Source organism: Ammospiza caudacuta, chromosome 9, assembly GCF_027887145.1.
Source record: "Ammospiza caudacuta isolate bAmmCau1 chromosome 9, bAmmCau1.pri, whole genome shotgun sequence".
NCBI lineage: Eukaryota > Metazoa > Chordata > Aves > Passeriformes > Passerellidae > Ammospiza > Ammospiza caudacuta.
The window spans coordinates 36,822,878-36,842,857 of record NC_080601.1 but is presented as its reverse complement, the minus strand read 5'-3'; the positions used below and the strand labels follow the sequence as shown (position 1 = coordinate 36,842,857).

The window sequence follows — 19,980 nt, the reverse complement described above, 5'->3', positions numbered from 1 at the left end:
CACACCTAAACAAAATCATGCTGGCAGATTTAAAGGCTGTCTCAAACCACCACATTACTAAACCAACACCAAACCAGAACTTCCCAAAGAAGGACATTTTAGCCCTGGAAAAGCATTTCCCATGCTATGGAGTGCATGCAGGTACAGGCCACAGTCTTTGCTGTGAAATTCCAGAATTCATATTTCAGACAGTCTGCACTGACATTATCCTAATCCCCACCATTAGCAGCAATACCCAGCAGCAATATCCCAAATTATTGTTATTTTTTGTTGTTGTTGTTTTCACTCTACAGCAGCTCCTTTGATGGGAAGATGCTCAAAGCAGCACCTGCACCTGCAGCCCCTGAGCCATTTCCCAAATGCTGAATGCCACAGGTTGGAAACAAACCCATGAGTTTATCCATCCCATTTTACAGACAAGGAAAAGGGAAGGCAGCAATTTGCCCAGGGCCACAAAGAACTCCAGTGACAGAGCCCAGAGCAGAGCCCAGCTCTCCCAGCACCAGGACTTTTTAGGAACCTGAGTTGTGTATTTTGGACTGGGTGGTGCCAGCACCTCCGAGGCCAACTGCAAATTCACAAGAGGAATTTCCATCCTTCAGACAATAATTAATTGCTTCCTTTCCAAGCACTGTATTAGGACTATTAATTATTTGGATTATTAATATAAAATGGGTCAGCATACTATACCAACTGGAAGCACTTTGGGACTGCCAAGAGCTGAGAAATCCCACTGGACCCCCAGGATTCTCCTGCTCCCCACCACTGAGTGCAATGCTCACATTTGTATTTCTAAATCCCATCCCAAGCAGGGAATATATCCAAGTCTCTTTTTTGAAGTCAGTTTTATTTATACATAGAGTTGGGAGTTGTAAAACACATCCTGTGTCAAAGTCTGCTTTGAGTCTTTGCTGTTAAAAAGCTCCAGAGCAGGAGCTGGAAATGACATTGAATAGAAACTGGGTGATTTGATAAGACCACTCCTTTAGCTTCATGTTTAATTGTTTTTTGGCTTCATCTCTATTCTCAAATTTAATTTACGAAGAGACATGGAAAGACAAGAGGAGAACTGACCATAAACCCCAGCAACTACAGCAGGAACAGGAGGAAACTTCTGCCAGGCCAGCAGTGCCAAGCTACCCACATGATTTTACTGAATTTTTGAGGTTTTTCATATTACTTATATCTGATGATTTTTCTTCTCCTCCTCCAAACAAATGAGGGGTATTTTCAGGTCTTCTCAGTGACAAGAGCTGTTCATGCTATTGTCCTGTACAGCCCTGGGGTCAGAGCAGGAGCTGAGCTGCACTGTGGGATCTTTGTGAAAATACACCCTGAGGAGAACCAGACCCTCAAAAACTGCCATGTGACACCTACCACAACACAGCTGAGAGGTGAATCTGAAGAAATAATACCCAATCACAAAGTAAAATGCATTTAAAGATTTTGAAGGGAAAACCAGAAAGAGGCAGGGAAATAATAAGTATTTTTCTTCTGAGATAAAACAAAAGTTGCTCACTTACTTGGGTGGTTGCCCTGCCCAAGTTCCAGCAAGACATCTTTGTTCAGAATTAGTCAAAACAGGATCTCTGCTGTCCCACATTTACACCAGAGTGTGAAAGCATCCCAGAGGGCAGTGGAATGAGAGCTGAGCTGTCCACAGCTCCTCCCAATGACTCAATAAACTCTTTGTAATCAAGGCAAGCATCCTGCTGGTCCTTAGGTGCTGGATTTAATTTTACTTGATGCCTTTAGTTTCTAGCCAGGTATTAACTCCCCTCTGAAGGTGCACAGGAGTTTCCAGCACATCCCTGTAAATCAGCAGCCCTTCAGAAGGCTTTAAAAAAATCAGCTGCCTTGGTCAAACATTGCATTTCTGGATTACAGGGGTGCCTGAGGGGAGGAAGAGAGAGAGCAGGGACTTCTGAGGCTGTATGGAAAGCCCAGACAGCAAACAGATTATTTTGTTCTTTGAGGGATGTGACTATGAGACAGGGCTTATCAACAGAATTCCCAGTTCTCATGTGAAATATCTTGATAAGTCTTGAAGTACAATCTTGCCATAAGCAGCTTTTCCTCTGGCAGCTGGAGTGAGCAGCAGTGATTGAGCAGTCAGGTAATCCTGCCCTGAGCTCCTGGGACAGGGCTGGCTGCACACACGGCCTGCAGAGCATCCCTCACACACCTGTGATACTCCAAAAAGGGAACTGATCTCCTCTTTGGGGGGTTTTGGTGTCGTTTGAATGCTTAGAGGGCAAAAAGGAACACTGTATTCATCTGGGTTAGAGAATAAGAGACCTTGAGAGAAATGTCTCTGTAGGTTGGGGTTTTTTTGCCAATTTTAGGCTGTCACTTAAAAAATCATGGAATGGTTTGGGATGGAAGGGACCTTAAAACTCATCCAGTACCAGGGGCAGGGATACCTTCCATCATCCCAGGCTGCTCCAAACCCCAATGTCCAACCTGGCCTTGGGCACTGCCAGGGCTCCAGGGGCAGCCACAGCTGCTCTGGGAATTCCATCCCAGCCCCTCCTCACCCTCACAGCCAAGAATTCCTTCCCAATCTCCCATCCATCCCTGCCCCCTGGCAGTGGGAGCCATTCCCTGTGTCCTGTCCCTCCATCCCTTGTCTCCAGTCCCTCTCCCGAGGAAGAGGTTTTACAGCAACTTCTGTGAGCCAGAGAGAAGTATGATCCACGTTAACCACTGAAAGAATTTCCTACCAAGGTCATTGACACAGAAACCAAGAAAGAAAGAAAATAAATAAGAGAAACCTGCAACTCTGTTCCAATGAGCTCTCGTCTTTCCTGACCAATGAGTAAAGTGTAAATTTATGAGTTTTGTAAGAATGTGTAAAAAAGCATGCATGGTACAATAAAAGTAGTTTGAAGCCTTCTGAAAATGGAGTGTGTTGCTTTGTATTGTCTCCATCTCAATCACAACACTCTCCAACTCTCCTGGAGCCCCCTCAGGTGCTGGAAAAACTCTGGGTCTCCCTGGATTTTCCCTTCTCCAACTGAACACCCCCAGCCCTCCCAGCTGTTTCCAGCTCCAAGATCTGGGAATGCCAACCACCCTTAAAACCCAGGGAGCTTCACGGACAGTCCCTGGCTGAGGATTCCCCACTCACCCATCCCAGGGAGCTTTGGGGACAATCCCTGGCTGAGGATTCCCCACCCCAGGGAGCTTTGGGGACAATCCCTGGCTGAGGATTCCCCACCCCAGGGAGCTTTGGGGACAATCCCTGGCTGAGGATTCCCCACCCCAGGGAGCTTTGGGGACAATCCCTGGCTGAGGATTCCCCACCCCAGGGAGCTTTGGGGACAATCCCTGGCTGGATATTCCCCACCCCAGGGAGCTTTGGGGACAATCCCTGGCTGAGGATTCCCCACCCCAGGGAGCTTTGGGGACAATCCCTGGCTGAGGATTCCCCACCCCAGGGAGCTTTGGGGACAATCCCTGGCTGAGGATTCCCCACCCCAGGGAGCTTTGGGGACAATCCCTGGCTGAGGATTCCCCACCCCAGGGAGCTTTGGGGACAATCCCTGGCTGAGGATTCCCCACCCCAGGGAGCTTTGGGGACAATCCCTGGCTGGATATTCCCCACCCCAGGGAGCTTTGGGGACAATCCCTGGCTGAGGATTCCCCACCCCAGGGAGCTTTGGGGACAATCCCTGGCTGGATATTCCCCACCCCAGGGATTTCTAGGGCCAATCCCCAGCTGGGATCGCACTCACCCGTCGGAGCCGGGCCGGGAGGGAGTGCTGTCCGAGGAGAGGGAGGACACGGAGGCCACGGAGAGGGGCCGGGATGAGGAGGGCATGGTGAAGGAGCGCACCATGGAGCGCGGCCGGCTGCCCCGCCGCTCCTCCAGCCCCGCCAGCTGCGCAGGAAACGACACAGGTTACTGCCTCATCCAAAGAATCTACTGCAAAAAGCAGGCAACCCAACAAAGGGGAGAAATGATGTGTCTGACTCTATGGATATCAGAAGGCTAATTAATTGCTTTATCATACTATGTTATATTACACTATATTACATTACATCTAAACTGAACCTGTCAGTTCATCTCAAAAACCCAACTCAAGTCAACCCAAGTTCCCAGAATCTCGTGACTGTCAGCCAACAGTCCCAACACACACCTGGATTCAACTGGTCAGTGAATCAAAACACACCAGAATCCAATCACCAATTCCCTTCGGGTAAACAACCTTCCACCATGCATTCCGCTTGTGAACAACAAGAGGAGCAGCAATTGAGACAAGAATTGTTTTTTCTTTCTCTGAGGTTCAGAGGATGTGAATCCTAGAAATAGCCTTGGGACACAAGGCTCTGTGTGTCTGTGCCTTTGCTTTTCTCTTGGCTACAAATATCCACACGCCAAAGGGAACAGGGGAAGGTTCAGTGGATTTCCTTCCAGGTAGAGTTTGGTAGCATTAATAAATTAATAACAACCAATATCTCATGTTACCAACAAAGAAATAGGTTCTAAAGGAAATTCACCTAAAGGACAAAAAAAAAAAAAAAAAAAAAATTTGTAGATTTAGGCAGATGTATAATTTTAAGTATATTCCAAGAATTCCTTTGTTCCAATAGTATTTCCATGCTTTTTTACATTTTGCCCTTAAAAAAATGATCTTTTTACATATAATTTTTTAATCCATCTCTGCCATCGTTGTGACTGCTTGTCAATATATTTCCATGAAATGGACTTCATTAAAAAAACCCAAAAACCCAAAGTAAAAATCCACAAAGAGAAACTTTATGTCAAAAATATCAAGAGAGCCAATTTACAGAGTGACACCAAGTTAAGAAGAAAATATATTAAAGTTTTGGTTTTGTTTCAGACAATTTCAGAGTTGTGAATATTTCTCCAAGCTTTGTTACTCATTAATAACTGATATATGCATAAAATAATTGAACTCTTGCAGTCAACAAATAAGAATCTCATGCTGTTTAATTACAGGTATATTTTCCACCCTGTCAACTACTGGTAAATTGGCCTTGTACAAGGAAGACAGAAGAGATAAAACTGCATCAATCCTGAAAATTCTTACTGGTGGGTAGAGTGAAATTAGAGAGATAACACCACTTTCCAGTCATCTCCTTGATGATATAAATGGATATTACTGAAGTGACTGACATGCAGGTATCATTAATGTTAATTACTTCTGTTCTCTCTGGGAATAAATTACTGTTTGAACTTTTCCCTGAATATATAAATTCATAAGATGGGATTTGAAGGACCACAAACAGAACATCAGTTAAAGGATAGCACAAAGGCTGGAATGTTCCCTGTAAGATCTGTGTCCCCATTAAAAAAAGATGTCATTGCTACAGACATTATCCCAGGATTATTTAGGGTGGAAAAGTCTGAGATGGAATCCAAGCTGTGCCCAGTGCTCACCTTGTCCTCAGCTCAGAGCACAAGTCCAAATCCACTGATTGCTTGGACACCCACAGGGATGGGCACTGCAAACCTCTCTGGGCAGTTCCTGAGCCCCCTTTCCATGAGGAAATTGTCCCCAAAATCCACCCTGAGCTGCCCTGGCCCAGCCTGAGGCCGTTCCCTCTGCTCCTGTCCCTGTTCCCCCCGGCTGTGCCCTCCTGGCAGGAGCTGTGCAGAGCCACGAGGGCCCCTGAGCCTCCTTTGCTCCAGGCAAAATAGGATCTCATAATAGCACCCAATCCATGTATTTTTGACTGAATTATCAATTCTATCCTGAATTAAAAAGCTGCTTGTTTTGTTTGTTCTGACCTTCACACTCAACACTGAAAAGCGGAACAAACCTCTACTGGAAACACCATGAAATTCTTGGCTTTCCCTTAAGGATGAAGCAGCAACTGGAAATAAGTTGCTGGAATGAGAAAAGCGTGAATTTCAGTCCTTCTAAATCCATGAAGTAGGAGGTGTGTCTTTCTTGCCTGCCTACATTCAGTGAAGGTACAACCACATGCTACCATAAAGCAGCACAGCTCTCCCTTCCCTAAAGGAATTCCACCTAGGGAAAGGTGACATTCAGCTCTGGAAGAATCCTGCTAAGTGCCCATTTTTAAACTCACTTTTGAAACCCAAATCCTTCAGAATTGAAGGATTATCTTGACTTTCAAAGAACAGACTCAGGCAGTTTAGGAATTGCTCCCATGCTCGGAAATGAAAGCACTAAGGCTCCCTCAACATCTCTCATCTGCTCAGCATTCCATAATTTGATGATGACTGGGAACAAGCAGGAACTCTTCTGCGCGAGGGCGCGCGCGGCCCTAAGTCCGGCTGGCAAAAGGGGAGAAGCGGCCGACGCCCCTGCGCATCAGAAGCCAGCCCCCCTCGGCGTCCTGGCCTCGGGCTGGGCTGGATTGCGGACTTGGGTTCACGCAGGACGAGACGAGTGAGGAGGCGACCACTTGCTGGGGTAAAACGTCGGTTTATTGAGGAGCCCACAGGCAGCAAAAAGGGCAACCAACAGGTGGAAAAACCCACAGCAAATGGCCCCGAACACGGGAGGAGACAGAGTTTTTACAGGGAAGGGGTGGAGAAAGGAGGGGAAGCCCAGCTAACCAATAGGGGAACATGTGGGGCTGTACATAAGAAAACTGACGCATGAACTTATCCAATAAGCACAGAACAAAGGAGGGGCCCCGGGACGCCAGCCAACCACAACCCCAGAGAGAAGAATGTTCTCGAAAGCAGGGAGGAGTGGGGGGTGATTGACTGGGCCCAGGGGGGAGGAAAACTTTACTTATATGGTGGGATAAGGGAGGAGCAGTTATGTAACTTGGGAGATTGACAACTAACGGGGGCAGGGGTAACCATAGTAACTCAACTGTCAGGGCAATAGTGGCGGGAAAACTGGGAAGAGAGGAACCATTTATGGAGAACAAAGGGAGAACATACATAAAATGAGGGAGCAAACTGAGAAACTTAAAAACACACTACAACACTCTTCATCTACACTGCTCTGTTAAATCAATGAAATCATCACACAGGAATAGAGAGCTGCTGTAATTCAAGGGAATTCCTGACACTGGGGAAAGGAGAAATGGAGAAAGGGAACTCACGATGGCGCGGACGCCGTACTGCTTCTCCACCTTGTCCTTCAGCTGCCTGAAACACGCCTCCATCCTCTCATGGAACGGCCTCAGGGCCTCTGTCACCTTCTCCCCGTGGATCCGGATGCCTTCAGCCAGGAATGGGATCTGGAAAGCAGAATTTGGCTGCTCCACCCTGCCCAGCCCCTCCTGAGCCCAGGGACTGGGCGAGGCTCCCACCGCAGGGAAAGAGCTCGTGCAGTGATAATAATATTAGCAATAAGAGCAATAGTAATAGTAATTATAACAACCATAACAATAATAATAACAACAATAATAAAAATGACAAAAATTATTATTATGATCACAGTGACCATCATCATTCCTTGCATATGATGCATGACAGGATCTAAACCCAGGATTTCCCTTTTTTTCTGTTAAACAAAGTCCCTTACATTTAATTCAGCCCTAATTCTGCCCAGAAATCCCATGCTGGATTCATCCCACAGCACAAACCCGCCTGTGATATTCCATTCTCAAGCCCCCACAGATTCTGTACTTTAAAACACCAAACTGATGAATGATGGGTCTCACAACAGGTTATTAATATCAAATCCTTTCCCAGTTCCATGAGGATAAAACCCTGAAGACAAAAATAGTTTATGTTTTCTTTAATAAATGCTCTTTCTAAAGCTGCAAATGAGCTCCATCCTTGGACAGATATATATTGCAGAGCAATATTTATTAATAAAACATACACTTTTAGATGCTATATAGTTCTCCTTAGCAAAAGTATTTTATTTTCTCTGGGAAGAAAACAGAAGAGGGAAAAATTAAATTAATTCTCTTTTGTAACTGAAAATAATCATTTATCTTCAAGGCTTCTGTCACAAAATATCCATGCCAGCACAGGATTATATAATTAGTTCCTAGTGTGGAGGTGTAGCTGACCTTTGGAAATGTTTTAAGAGAGACATTTTCATTCCCACAGCTACCCAGACACACCATTAGAGTTTTCTACCTCCAGCTCAGGAAAAATATTTCCTCTTCCAGGTCCGTTTCAGCCCACACAGTGCTCTGATTCTAACTCAGATATTCTCTGCAGCAATCAAGCTAAGAGGCTTCTTCTTAATAATTCATAATTAAATCATAATACTGATTAAAAACAGATTTTTCTAATAAGACTGAGCAGCAATCAGAAGGAGCAGCTTTATTAATAAGGAGAATAATAAATACACAGATGAATTACAGATGAACAAACTCGAGAAATTTTATCAAGATGATTTGGCACTATGTAAATGGACAGAGGTGCTTCTCCTAAAAGACTACAAAGAGAAGAATAATGACTTTTTTTTAAAATGTAGTGGCTTCTATGTATAAGCATATGGATTTGCACTTGACAAAAATTAAGCATGAAACCAGAAAGTTTTCCCTGCTCTCAATAAGTCAATGAATTTCTAAATTTACATAATTACCAGGCCACACTGTGACCCTCCTGTTCTGGAGGGATAAGTGGTCACTTGGCTCATTTATTTTAAAGAACTGTTGACATCGGAAATGGATTTTTTTTTACACTGGAATTATTGAACTGAAGCATGTGAGACCATTTTATGGGTAGAAAATGCACTGAAGAATCTGTCCTGGGGATCAGCCACCTCCAGGTCAGAAAATCAAGAACAGGAAGCAAATGACATTATTTGTAGGGAAAAAATGTGGGGGCAGGGAGAAGGAGAAGAACAAGAACAAGGAGAACAGCAACAACAAGAACATCAACAAGAAGAAGAAGAAGAAGATGAAGAAGAAGAAGAAGAAGAAGAAGAAGAAGAAGAAGAAGAACAAGAACAAGAACAAGAACAAGGCCAAGGAGGAGGGGAAGAAAAAGTAAGAGAAGAAGGAAGGAGAAGGAGGAGAAGGAGGAGAAGGAGGAGAAGTTTGTTAATCTTTTACAGAAGCTGAAATTCATGATTGTCCCATGGCTTTGCCACAGAAGAATGTGAGGCTGCTGAGTCAGGATATTTGGCCTCCTTGTCCTCCACTTAACCCTTTAACATTTATCAAGTTCAGGTAGAACCTTCCAACTGTGTTACCATTTCTGCTTCACCTTCTTCCAAACTCCTCCTGTGTCTCCTTTCCAGACACAGGGAAATGTGCTGATGATGCCTGACATGGAATTTGACACCTGTCAGAGGCAGAATTTTGCCACATTCAGCATATTCCCAATTAATTTGGCCTTGAAGAAAGGGCATTTTCTTATTTCATAACTCTGTTCTTGGCTGATTTTAAAATTTTATAAAGTTCCACTGCAACTTGAAATTATTCCCTGATTTGTTTCCCCTTTTTGATTTTTTTTTTTTTAAATCTTGATCTGCTTGGCTGAAAAGACTGAAAAAATGACATTGATTTGAATTATTAAACTAATCTTTGAAAATAATCTTTCAGAGCAAGGGGATCATAAAATATGAGCGTAAGACCTGAGTTTGGTATGCAGCAGTTCTTTCATCTCTGTAGAAGGAGCACAAGGTTTTGATTTGCTGTGGTATTTTTCTGTTTCGCTGTTCTGTAAATACTTTAGCTAAATTCAGAGTGACTAATGTCATCAATCATTCATTTCTCTGCCTTAATTTCAATCAATCATTTCATTATCTTCATGTTAAAATGAAAGACCAGCTTGAAATGGTGCAGTTGCATGGGAACATTTTTTGCCTAAGTTGGAAAAGCACCAAGAAGGACAAAAATGGACATTGCTTTGCTAATGGAATTTATCTGAATTAATAAGAGAAAGAAACAAAATGTACACTTGAAGTTCACAGGAATTATATGAATTATGAATTCCAAGGCACAGTGGAGAAAGAGGTAAGGAGATGAAAAAAACTGAATTTAACTGGTCAGCTGGTAATACAATTGTCAGGCTCCTATTTCATATACCCAATTGATTTATGCAGCAGGGAGAAAATTCCATGAGATTACAGAACTCCAAGCCCCACGTTATTGAAAAATGAAATCTCCTTTTTGCTTTCCATCCCTGTCAGCCCAGGATGAATGCAGGCCCCTCAAAGGCTTCCATACACATCCCTCTCCCAATATATGGGAGCTGACTCCCACCTGGCTGGAAACTGAAGTAATTTGAGAGGAATTTTAAATTTTAGGATCCCTTAAATGTGTATGAAACATCCAAGGCAATTTAAAAACACTGAAAGGGCTTTTAGTGACTCTTAATTTTCAGATATAAAAATAAATGTTGATCCCTTTTCTCTATTCTCTTGGTTCCTGTTGTTCTTGAAGTACAAAACTGATGGGAAATCATGTGTTTAAAAGCTCTGAATAATTACAATACAATGTGATCAGCTGCTGTACCTATTTTCAAATTGTAATATTATTTTATACACAAGTGTCACCAGAGTGAGCCTTTGCTGAGGGAAAGTGTGTTTGGAATTCATTTGAAGTTTCACTCTCAGAGGCAAAGACAGACCTGACACCAAGTCAGTCTGCTGGGACCGAATTATTTTCCTCTATAGAACTTAAAGCTTATAAAATCTAATCTTTTCTAAAAGCTCACAAGAAAGTAAATTTAAAAATGCCTTTTTTTTTTGTCAGACCAAAAGAGTTTTTTACTCACTGATAGTTTTAAGGCCTTCAGAGAATATTCTATTTTTGAATTCTGTAGCTTTGGCTCTACTACCTCTAAGACTGAAATCTACCAAAATGTAAATTATTCCCTTTATTATAAAGACAGAACTGAATATGAAAAGACAATGATTCACTCTCTTTTTCTGTGGGAAAAAAAAACTATTTCCAATCAACCCCTGCTATTTTTTAAGTTATCATAAAATTATACTGAGACCACAGAAAAATGTCCAATATGTGACTATGGAACAAAACTGAAATTGTCTCTTGTTTGTCCTGAAAAAAATATTTTCTCATCTGATACAGATGGGAGATGGTCACTTACTGTGTTTACAAAAAAAAAAAAAAAAAAAGAAGAAAAAAGAAAATATCTTGATCATATTTGTTCTCTGCAAGTTAGTTTATCAAAATGAGCAATTATGTCAGATTTGAAAAGATGAACTTTAACTCAAGCTCCAAAACAGATTTAAATGGCAAAGAAATGTATCCAAGGTGAGGATAATGTCTGAATTTCCTCCAAAGTGACACCAAGCTGTCTTTCCACAGCAGCTGCCTCTGCCAAACCTGACTTCAAGTTTTTTACCTGCCAAGCAATCAGATCCTTCAGCTTCTCAATCTTGTCATGATCCTCTGGATGCTCGTGCATGTATTTTTCAGTAAAAAAAGCCTAATTGAGAGAGAGAGAGGAATGAGCCATTATTCAGAAAATGAAACATCCACTACCAGAGGAATGAGCTACAACAAAGATAAATTGATCAGCTTAAAAATTCTGTGAAGTAACAGCTACAAACACAAAGTGAAAATTGTAAAATCACAGAATCACAGTGATTTGGGTCGGAAAGGACTTTAAATCCCACCCAGTGCCATCCCCTGGGACACCTCCCACTGTCCCAGGTGCTCCAGCCCCAGTGTCCAGCCTGGCCTTGGGCACTGCCAGGGATGCAGGGGCAGCCACAGCTGCTCTGGGAATTCCAGCCCAGCCAGGAATTCCCAGTTCCCAATCTCCCATCCAGCCCTGCCCTCTGGCACTGGGAGCCATTCCCTGTGTCCTGTCCCTCCATCCCTGTCCCCAGTCCCTCTGCAGCTCTCCTGGAGCCCCTTTAGGCTTTGGGAGGCCACACTGAGGTCACCCCAGAGCTTCTCTTCTCCAGGTGAGCAATCCCAGCTCTCCCAGCCCTTCCTCCCAGTAGGGCAGGGAATCCTGGGGGAATCCGGGGAATCCTGGTGGAATCCAGGGAATCCTGGTGGAATCCAGGGAATCCTGGCGGAATTCTGGAGATCCTGGTGGAATCCAGGGGATTCCTGATAAAATTCAGGGGAACATGGTGGAAATCAGGGAATCCTGGTGGAATCCAGGGGATTCTTGGTGGAATTCAGGGAATCCTGGTGGAATCCAGGGGATTCCTGATAAAATTCAGGGGAACATGGTGGAAATCAGGGAATCCTGGTGGAATCCAGGGGATTCTTGGTGGAATTCAGGGAATCCTGGTGGAATCCAGGGGATTCCTGGTGGAAATCAGGGAATCCTGGTGGAATCCAGGGGATTCCTGGTGGAATTCAGGGGATCCTGGTGGAATCCAGGGGATCCTGGTGGAATTCAGGGGAACCTGGTGGAATCCAGGGGATCCTGGTGGGATTCAGGGACTCCTGGTGGAATCCAGGGAATCCTGGCGGAATTCTGGAGATCCTGGTGGAATCCAGGGGATTCCTGATAAAATTCAGGGGAACATGGTGGAAATCAGGGAATCCTGGTGGAATCCAGGGGATTCTTGGTGGAATTCAGGGAATCCTGGTGGAATCCAGGGGATTCCTGGTGGGATTCAGGGACTCCTGGTGGAATCCAGGGGATTCCTGATAAAATTCAGGGGAACATGGTGGAAATCAGGGAATCCTGGTGGAATCCAGGGGATTCCTGATGGAATTCAGGGAATCCTGGTGGAATTGAGGGGAAGCTGGTGGAATCCAGGGGATTCCTGGTGGAATCCAGGGAATCCTGGTGGAATCCAGGGAACCCTGGCGTTACCTTCTCGTAGTTGGCGAAGCCCCCCATGACAGCAGGGTCCACGATGCCGTTGAGCAGCATGGACAGGGGGTTGATGGGCAGGTTGGGGTCGTTCAGGTGCTGCTGCACCATGTTATTGATCTTGTCATTGGTCAGCTGCATGGTTTCTATGGCGTTTTCCAGCGGGCTGATCTCCACCTGAAACCCAAACAAAAGGAGATTTCAAACCAGGGCAGAGTTTTTAACCTGCCCAGCAAAACCCCCTGGGCAGAAACATTCAAGAACTTTCAGAACTGAGGTTATTGGGAGATTTTTGACCAATAATGACCAGAAAGGGTGACTGAGGTATTTGGTATCTCTGTGCTGCAGTAACTGATATGATGATGGCTATCAGGGGAGGAAGTTAACTGCATTTTGCTGCTGCAGGAGGGATTACATCCCAGCACAGCATCCAGAAAGGCTCTGGCAGCAATCACGTGAGGTTTTTTGGAGGATTAAGGAGAACATCAGAGATTAAGGGTTGGTGAGTTTTAGCAGCACAAAGAAGATCCAGCTTAACGTAACAGTAAGAAAGAAATGATAACTTTAACGTGGATTTCCTGATGGAAAATGTAATCCTAAGCCGCTCAAAAATCAGGAAGATATTTTTGCAGTGATTACTTTGGTGTGTTTCCAAGGACATCGAGTTGAATATTTTGATGAGATGACATCTAAACTATCTGCTGTGCTTTTTCCCAAGAGGTCACATTTTCTTCATCTGACCATCGAGAACTGAAGGGAGAAATTTTCTTTCTACCTGGACTTTATTGAAGAGTCACCTCAGCTGCCTTCATGAGGTGAATTAGCTCTTATGCTGTCTAAAACTTGCTTTATTTTAATGGACTGACCTCCAGGTACTTTTTATGCCCAGCTACTGTGTCTTTCAAAAAGTTCATGTTGAAAAAAACAGAATTAAAATATTTTAAATATTAGTGAATGGGCTGAAAATCAGTAACTTGCAGTGACCCTGAGTGTACAGTCCCCACTGGAAGCCACAGCCTGCTTGTATTAAAAAAATTATGTGGAAGGGAGAGGAAAGGAAGGTTAATTGAGGCCTGTGAGGAAAATGCAAGTGTATATTTGATTACAGCCTCATTTACATAAATGCTACATAAACAAAGCAGCACTTCTACCTGGCTATCAGTTGCTTACCCTGTTTCTGAGAACCACTTATAATCAAATCTCTTTAGCTGTTACTCTTACACCTGCCAGCTGATTACATCAAGGATGTTTTAATTAGCATGTTGAGCAGCCTGCCTGCTGAATGGTTCTGGAGGCAGGGAAGGAGCCTGGTGGCTCTGCTGGAATGGGAGCAGGCCAGGCTCGGACAGAGCCCAGCCTGCCAGGGGGAATCTGGACTGGGGAGTGAAGCCACATCCAGCATCCGATTGGGCAAAACTGCTGGGAACATCACAGGCTAAATTTAGCATTCCGTCACTTGTATTAATGGCCTTATAACTGTGCAATAATGTGTTGATGAACCATTGCTTTTAAAGCTCTTGAGCATCTCCAGAAATTAGCACTCATTGAGCTGACAGCTTTTTGACTTTTCTGTAGCAGCAATCATGGCTTTCTTTCTCATTCTCCTTTCTTTTACTACTCTTGTAACACTCCCTCTAATTTTTTAAAAGCAGATGGAGAATTGCAGTTGCCATCTCACTGCTACAAACTGGGCTTTGGAACCTGGTGAAAGCTATTTATGATAAGTGTAAATTCTGAGCCTTGCACCCCGGGCCACTCTGGGCACTCCTCACTCTATCCAGGAAAAACAGGAATTACATTCTCCTGAGACATTTGTACAGAATTCCAAGATAAAAACAAAAAGAGTTTAGCATTTCTGCTTTTTAAATTCAAGTGTGATTCAAAATCTGATTTCTAATTCTCTGGCTGCTCCCTCTCCCCTACAACTTCTTGTGCCCAGCTAAAGGAAATCAGATACAGAATAAGGAATACTGGCCCCAAATTCCTTGCAGATAATGAACAGATTGCAAAGGTTTAGATAAAAGTACTCAGAAAGAATTGGAAAAGCCAGCAGATTTAAAGCAACTCTGCATGTTCCTATGGGTTATGTAACATAATACACTGCATTTATGAAATTACTCCATTCTCTCAGCACTGATTTGATGTAATCTCACCTCTCCCTTTAACGATATTCCAGTTCCATCAATAAAATATGAAACATGCAGAGCTGCTGGAGTACCCTGGTGCTTAGCAAGGGATCAATAATATCTGTATCCATAATCACAATTTAGCATTACAGGGATGTAAACCCTGTGATCCTCCTTGCAGCATTTTAGCTGACAGAGATCTTGAGGAAAGTCAATACCCATTTTGTGGGAACTGTGCCAGAGGAGGTCAGAAGTTATCTGTAGCAGTTATTAAGTTCCATTCTGCTGTCATTTCTCAGCTCTGCAACTCACACAATCCTTGCTCCCAAAGGGCTGAGGGGTTTGTGCCCATTTGGGTGCCAGGCAGAGCAGGAGGGATGCACACCAAGTGCCTGTCAGGCTCTGCTCTCTGCTCATCAGGACTGGCATCAGATCTGCCAGATCAAACAGCACTTCTTGCCATCACGAAGATAAATACAATCTTCTCCATCAGGGTTATATTGAAACTACGAAATTCATTAAAAATTCAATGTGTTTTATTCAGCTGCCTGTTACTGTCACACATCACATTCATATTCTGTTACTATAGATACCATAGTAATTTTCTGCATTACTTCTGTTCATCCAAATACAACTGTCCAACATAACCTCAATGGAGCAATGAAAAAGGTTTTAATTAATCATATGCAAATTGTTCTTTTCCTTTAAAAATAAGCCTCACAAGAGAGATTTCAAAAACGCAGTAACAATGTTTTTATTGCTACTTAAAAATTACAGCTGCATAAGAATAATTTAATCTTAAAGGCGTTTAATGGATATGTCTTATCTAAACAGTCTAAATGGTTGAACAGAGAAATGAGTAATTTGGAGTTACTCTGTGAGGTTGCTGAGGGTATATTTAGCTAAATATGGAGAAGAAACAAAAACAACCTTTAACCACGAGTGGCAGCCATACAATGCCTTTGATTATTGGGGTATTTTGAATTAATGACAATCAAAATATGCAGCTCCTCTTTGATAAAGTTCAGGCTAGATTGTCTGGGATGGAGCATGGTTTCCCTGCACCACCTCAGGTTTCTCTTCATTCTAGGCACCTGCTGAGAGACACAAATGCTTTCTGAAAAGGCTGAAGGCCTTGGAGAGCTGGCTGCATTGCCTGAGTCACCCTCAGCAGGTTCCCTCAGGATGTGCCAGGTCCAACCCCATGGATTCCTTGTTCACAGATCTAAGCACAGCCACTGAGACACACAAATGCTCCCTGGCTGTATAAAACCCCCATTTTCTACACAATCTCAACACAGCCAAGCTCATCTTACCATGAAAACTGATTTGACCTCAAACCACCTGAGGATCCCCGGTAATTTGTAGGCTGTCACGTAGATGGTTCTCTCAATCCACATGTTCTGCAAAGGGGACACAAGTGTCACGTTATCCATGGACAGCTGGGACCCCGAGCAAAGCCCTAAAACATCAGCAGCAGGACAATGACCAAGGTATGGCAGATGTCACAGAGCCAGGGGGAAATTCCAAATGGAGAATGGAGCAGCATGATTTAAATCTGGTATGTGACTTAGCAGGGAACAACTGCTTCCTTTCTGAAGGAGAACACCAAGGAAAGATCCCCTGGTTGTACTGGATGTTTTTGGGTTGGAAAGGACCTTAAAATCCATCCAGTTCCAGGAGCAGGGACACCTTCCAATATCCCAGGCTGTTCCAAGCCCCATCCAACCTGGCCTTGGGCACTTCCAGGGATCTGCACAGCTGCTCTGGGCACCCTTGCCAGGACCTCCTCACAGCACTCATTTATTGACCATTAGATGAAACAAATTATTAAAAAAAAAAAGCCAGGAAAAGCAAAAGGTATTAGTGACAAAAGATTTTCAGATGCCTGACTGGAATCTTCACAGCAAGACGAGTTTCAGGTGTAACTATTTAAAATCACTTCTCAGAAGAGCTATTTTTACAAAATACAGCTTTGCCCATTTTTTTTCCTATTGGTATAAACGAGAACATGATAAATTGGCTTAATTAACTTTCTATGAAAAATAATCCCTTTAAACCTAGAATTTATTTCTCAACAAGCAAAAGATAATGAATGGCTCAGATGCTCAAAATAGAGGGGGATAAACAAGCAAACCAAAAGTGGTTTATTTTCTTCATAATTTCTTACTGCAAATTCGTTGTCTGGGTTTTTCTCTCCTTTTCGAACAGGACGTGAATACTCAAAGCGTTGGACTTCATTCACCCTGTAGAAACTGAAAAGAGGGAAAAGAATCATGGAATCACTGAATGGATTGGGTTGGAAATGACCTCAGAGATCATGCAGTTCCAAGCCCCAATGCACCATGAAAATCAAATGCTGTCAGTTTAGGAATGGATTCTAAATTCTAATATTAGAGGAAGTTAATGAACAAATATGGGATCACTATTTTCCAGTGGGTTGGACTGTGTGCCAATAGTAAAAATCACCATTAAATGCTCTCACAATGTCCATGCCCCTTGACTGTGCACAGATTCCTATTACAACAATGTGATATAAAGGGGACAGAGAAACAACAAAACTCAACCCAAACTCACCTCACTATTTGCTCTGACACCGGCCTGTGAAATTTTGAGGGTAAATCCAGTTTGGGCTTTACAGTGAAGCACTGAATATCTGAATTTCAGGGGTTAAGAAGTGAAAAGGGAATTTCAGTTACATAGAGCAATCAGCTCAACAGAAACACACACAAAAAAGGACAAAACAACAAAATTGGTGCATTACACCCATCAGGGCGGAAGTGCAACTTGTTGGCCATAAATCCTTGACTTGAGCTGCTGGATGCACTGGATGCACTGGGTGTAGTGGGTGTACAGCCCAAGGATACACTGGCCAGAGGAGGTTTTGATGTCATCACCAGGGGGTGACGTTGTCTTCATCTTCTCCGCGTTGGGGAACTGCGTCAGCAGCCGCGCCTCAAAGTCCTCGCGGCGCTCGTATTCCTTGCCCCGGTAAATGAACACTTTGTTCTGCAAACACATGATGGCTCAGGTTTAACTTTTCTGTGTTTCCCATTCTGTGCTGCTTTAGTGTGTGGGGCTGGGCTCACATCAGGGATGCTGAGCTCTGTGCACAGAGCAGGGACACAAAACAATTCCTGCTCCAGCTGGGCACCAAGGACAAATGACCCAAATCTCAGCCCAGGAGCACAAACCCCGTGGGCTGCAGAGAGAAAAACAAGCAGGGTGGGACTGCAGGGCTAAAGCTGGAATGGGACAATGAACTGCAAGGTGCAAATGGAGCAGAGCTGATCCCAGGGACAGAGCCCGTGCCCGGCCGTGCATTTTGGGGCCATTTTGGTTCATCTTGGGTGCAGCCCTGGCTGGGCTCTGGTGCTGCCCAAGGTGCATCCATGGAGGAGATGCTTTGAATCAATCCCTGCTTTATTCTGGAGCTCTGCCCAGCCTCTGTTCTAGGGCAGGTTGCACAAGGCATCACAGGGGCACCCCCAGAGCTAAAACCAGTGCTCCCAGTACAGAACTGGGACCTCAGAAGTGCTAACCAACGCTGTTAGCACTTCTCAGTATGAGAGGAATTTCTCACTCCTCACACTATGTCATAATCAATACTTTATCAATATCTTTTTCTCATCTCTAATTCCATCCTGGGATCATTAAGCCCATGTTTCCTTCAGGTATTTTTTAAAGCCACAGTAAAATCACCTCAAAACATGATTTCAAGAATCTGTAGCATTGGTGGCCATTGAAAACATATTGAGAGAAATTATTACCAAATCCAAGATGTCTCCTCCACCTTCCACAGCTAATGATGGAATGGATGTCAATAAATAAACCAGATTAGGCTTTTTATACATAAACATTTATTCAAAGGCACTCAGGTGAGCAAAAAAGAGTAGCAGAGAAAAACAGAAACATAATGCAGATTTAAGGAGGAATATGCAGAAAAAGACTCACATTAATGGATTGGATTTTTGCCATCATAAACTTTAAACTTTTTATAACTTTAAAATTAAGTTTATTGTATTTGTAAGCATTGGTTTCTTCTTTGCCAGTAACAAAAATGAAGAGATATTTTATACAGTCCACTTACATGCTGAGTTCATTAAATTCTAAAGGAAAATGTAAAAGACAACTTGCATATTTTTAACTGATCAAACATATTAAAGCAAGTTTGGATAAAATTTGCATCTGAATATGCTTAACCTCATTACTCATCTGAAAATGAATACTTGGTGAAGAAATTATGCAGTACTTATTAAAAAAGGGTGTTTTGACTGGGGGTAGGAACCTGGAGTTGTTCACATTTGCCCAGTTGGGTTCAGTTCTGCAATGCTGCCTTTTGAAAAGCTCAGTAGGGGAAAGAAAGGTAATAATAGATGGCTCTGTATAACTGTAATTTATGTATATACATTTGTAATTCACAGGGAATGCTGGAATAAAGGGAGAAGTGAGGATTTTCTCCAGCAGCAGGGCACTCAACAGCCTGGCTTTCAGAGGGCAAATTGGGAAGGAATTAATTCCTGTGAGGGTGGTGAGCCCTGGCACAGGGTGCCCAGGGAAGTTAACAAAATAATAATGGGTTATTTCTGTGTCAGCAACTGCCAAGTGCCAGAGAATCATAATACAGATGCAATTCAGACAGGTTATAGCCCCACTTTTCTTTAACCACTAATTCAACCCATAAAAATCCTAATATTAGTGAAAAAAACCCTTAAAATGTCACTAAAGCTATGATCCTGGCATCAACCGAGTGACACATGTCTTAAATTGGCACATGACACACACAAATCAATGATAAAAATTGCCATTAAAGGTGTCACACACACCTTTGATAGTCAACTTCATTTTAGTGACAACGCTGGAAAGGACACTCACCAGAAAACATGGTCATACAAAAGGTTTCTCTACCATGCTCATATATATATATTATATATATATAAATATATATCAACCTGCCAGGCAAAAATGTCACCATTTCAGATGGTTATGACCCCGAGTGATGGACTGGGTCATTTATCTTCATTTCTAGTGATACCCTGAAGAAATAGCAAGTACTGAATATGTTTGAGGAGAAAGTTTTTCTACTAAAATTCAACTATTCCATCATAGAAACCAGAAAGGAAAAAACAGTGTTTGTTTTGTACACCTAAAAAAACCTGTCAATGTGAGGCAGTTTTCTCC

The 19,980-nt window shown here is 43.2% G+C and overlaps 1 protein-coding gene across 4 annotated transcripts in view; it reads right to left on the bottom strand.

Moving 5' to 3' along the window:
• The window catches only part of DOCK1 (dedicator of cytokinesis 1), a 278,248-nt gene that overhangs the window by 21,856 nt on the left and 236,412 nt on the right, over nucleotides 1-19,980 (bottom strand). For 3 of the 4 annotated variants that reach the window (XM_058810726.1, XM_058810728.1, XM_058810727.1), the window contains exons 41-48: nucleotides 17,667-17,808; nucleotides 17,377-17,455; nucleotides 16,970-17,054; nucleotides 16,116-16,202; nucleotides 12,674-12,850; nucleotides 11,234-11,317; nucleotides 7,057-7,194; nucleotides 3,738-3,883 (exon numbers count right to left, since the gene is read on the bottom strand). In XM_058810726.1, coding sequence (XP_058666709.1) covers nucleotides 3,738-3,883; nucleotides 7,057-7,194; nucleotides 11,234-11,317; nucleotides 12,674-12,850; nucleotides 16,116-16,202; nucleotides 16,970-17,054; nucleotides 17,377-17,455; nucleotides 17,667-17,808 — 938 coding nt within the window. Of the gene's footprint in view, nucleotides 1-3,737; nucleotides 3,884-7,056; nucleotides 7,195-11,233; nucleotides 11,318-12,673; nucleotides 12,851-16,115; nucleotides 16,203-16,969; nucleotides 17,055-17,376; nucleotides 17,456-17,563; nucleotides 17,809-19,980 lie in introns of those variants that run through there. The other variant, XM_058810729.1, reaches the window with a different exon arrangement.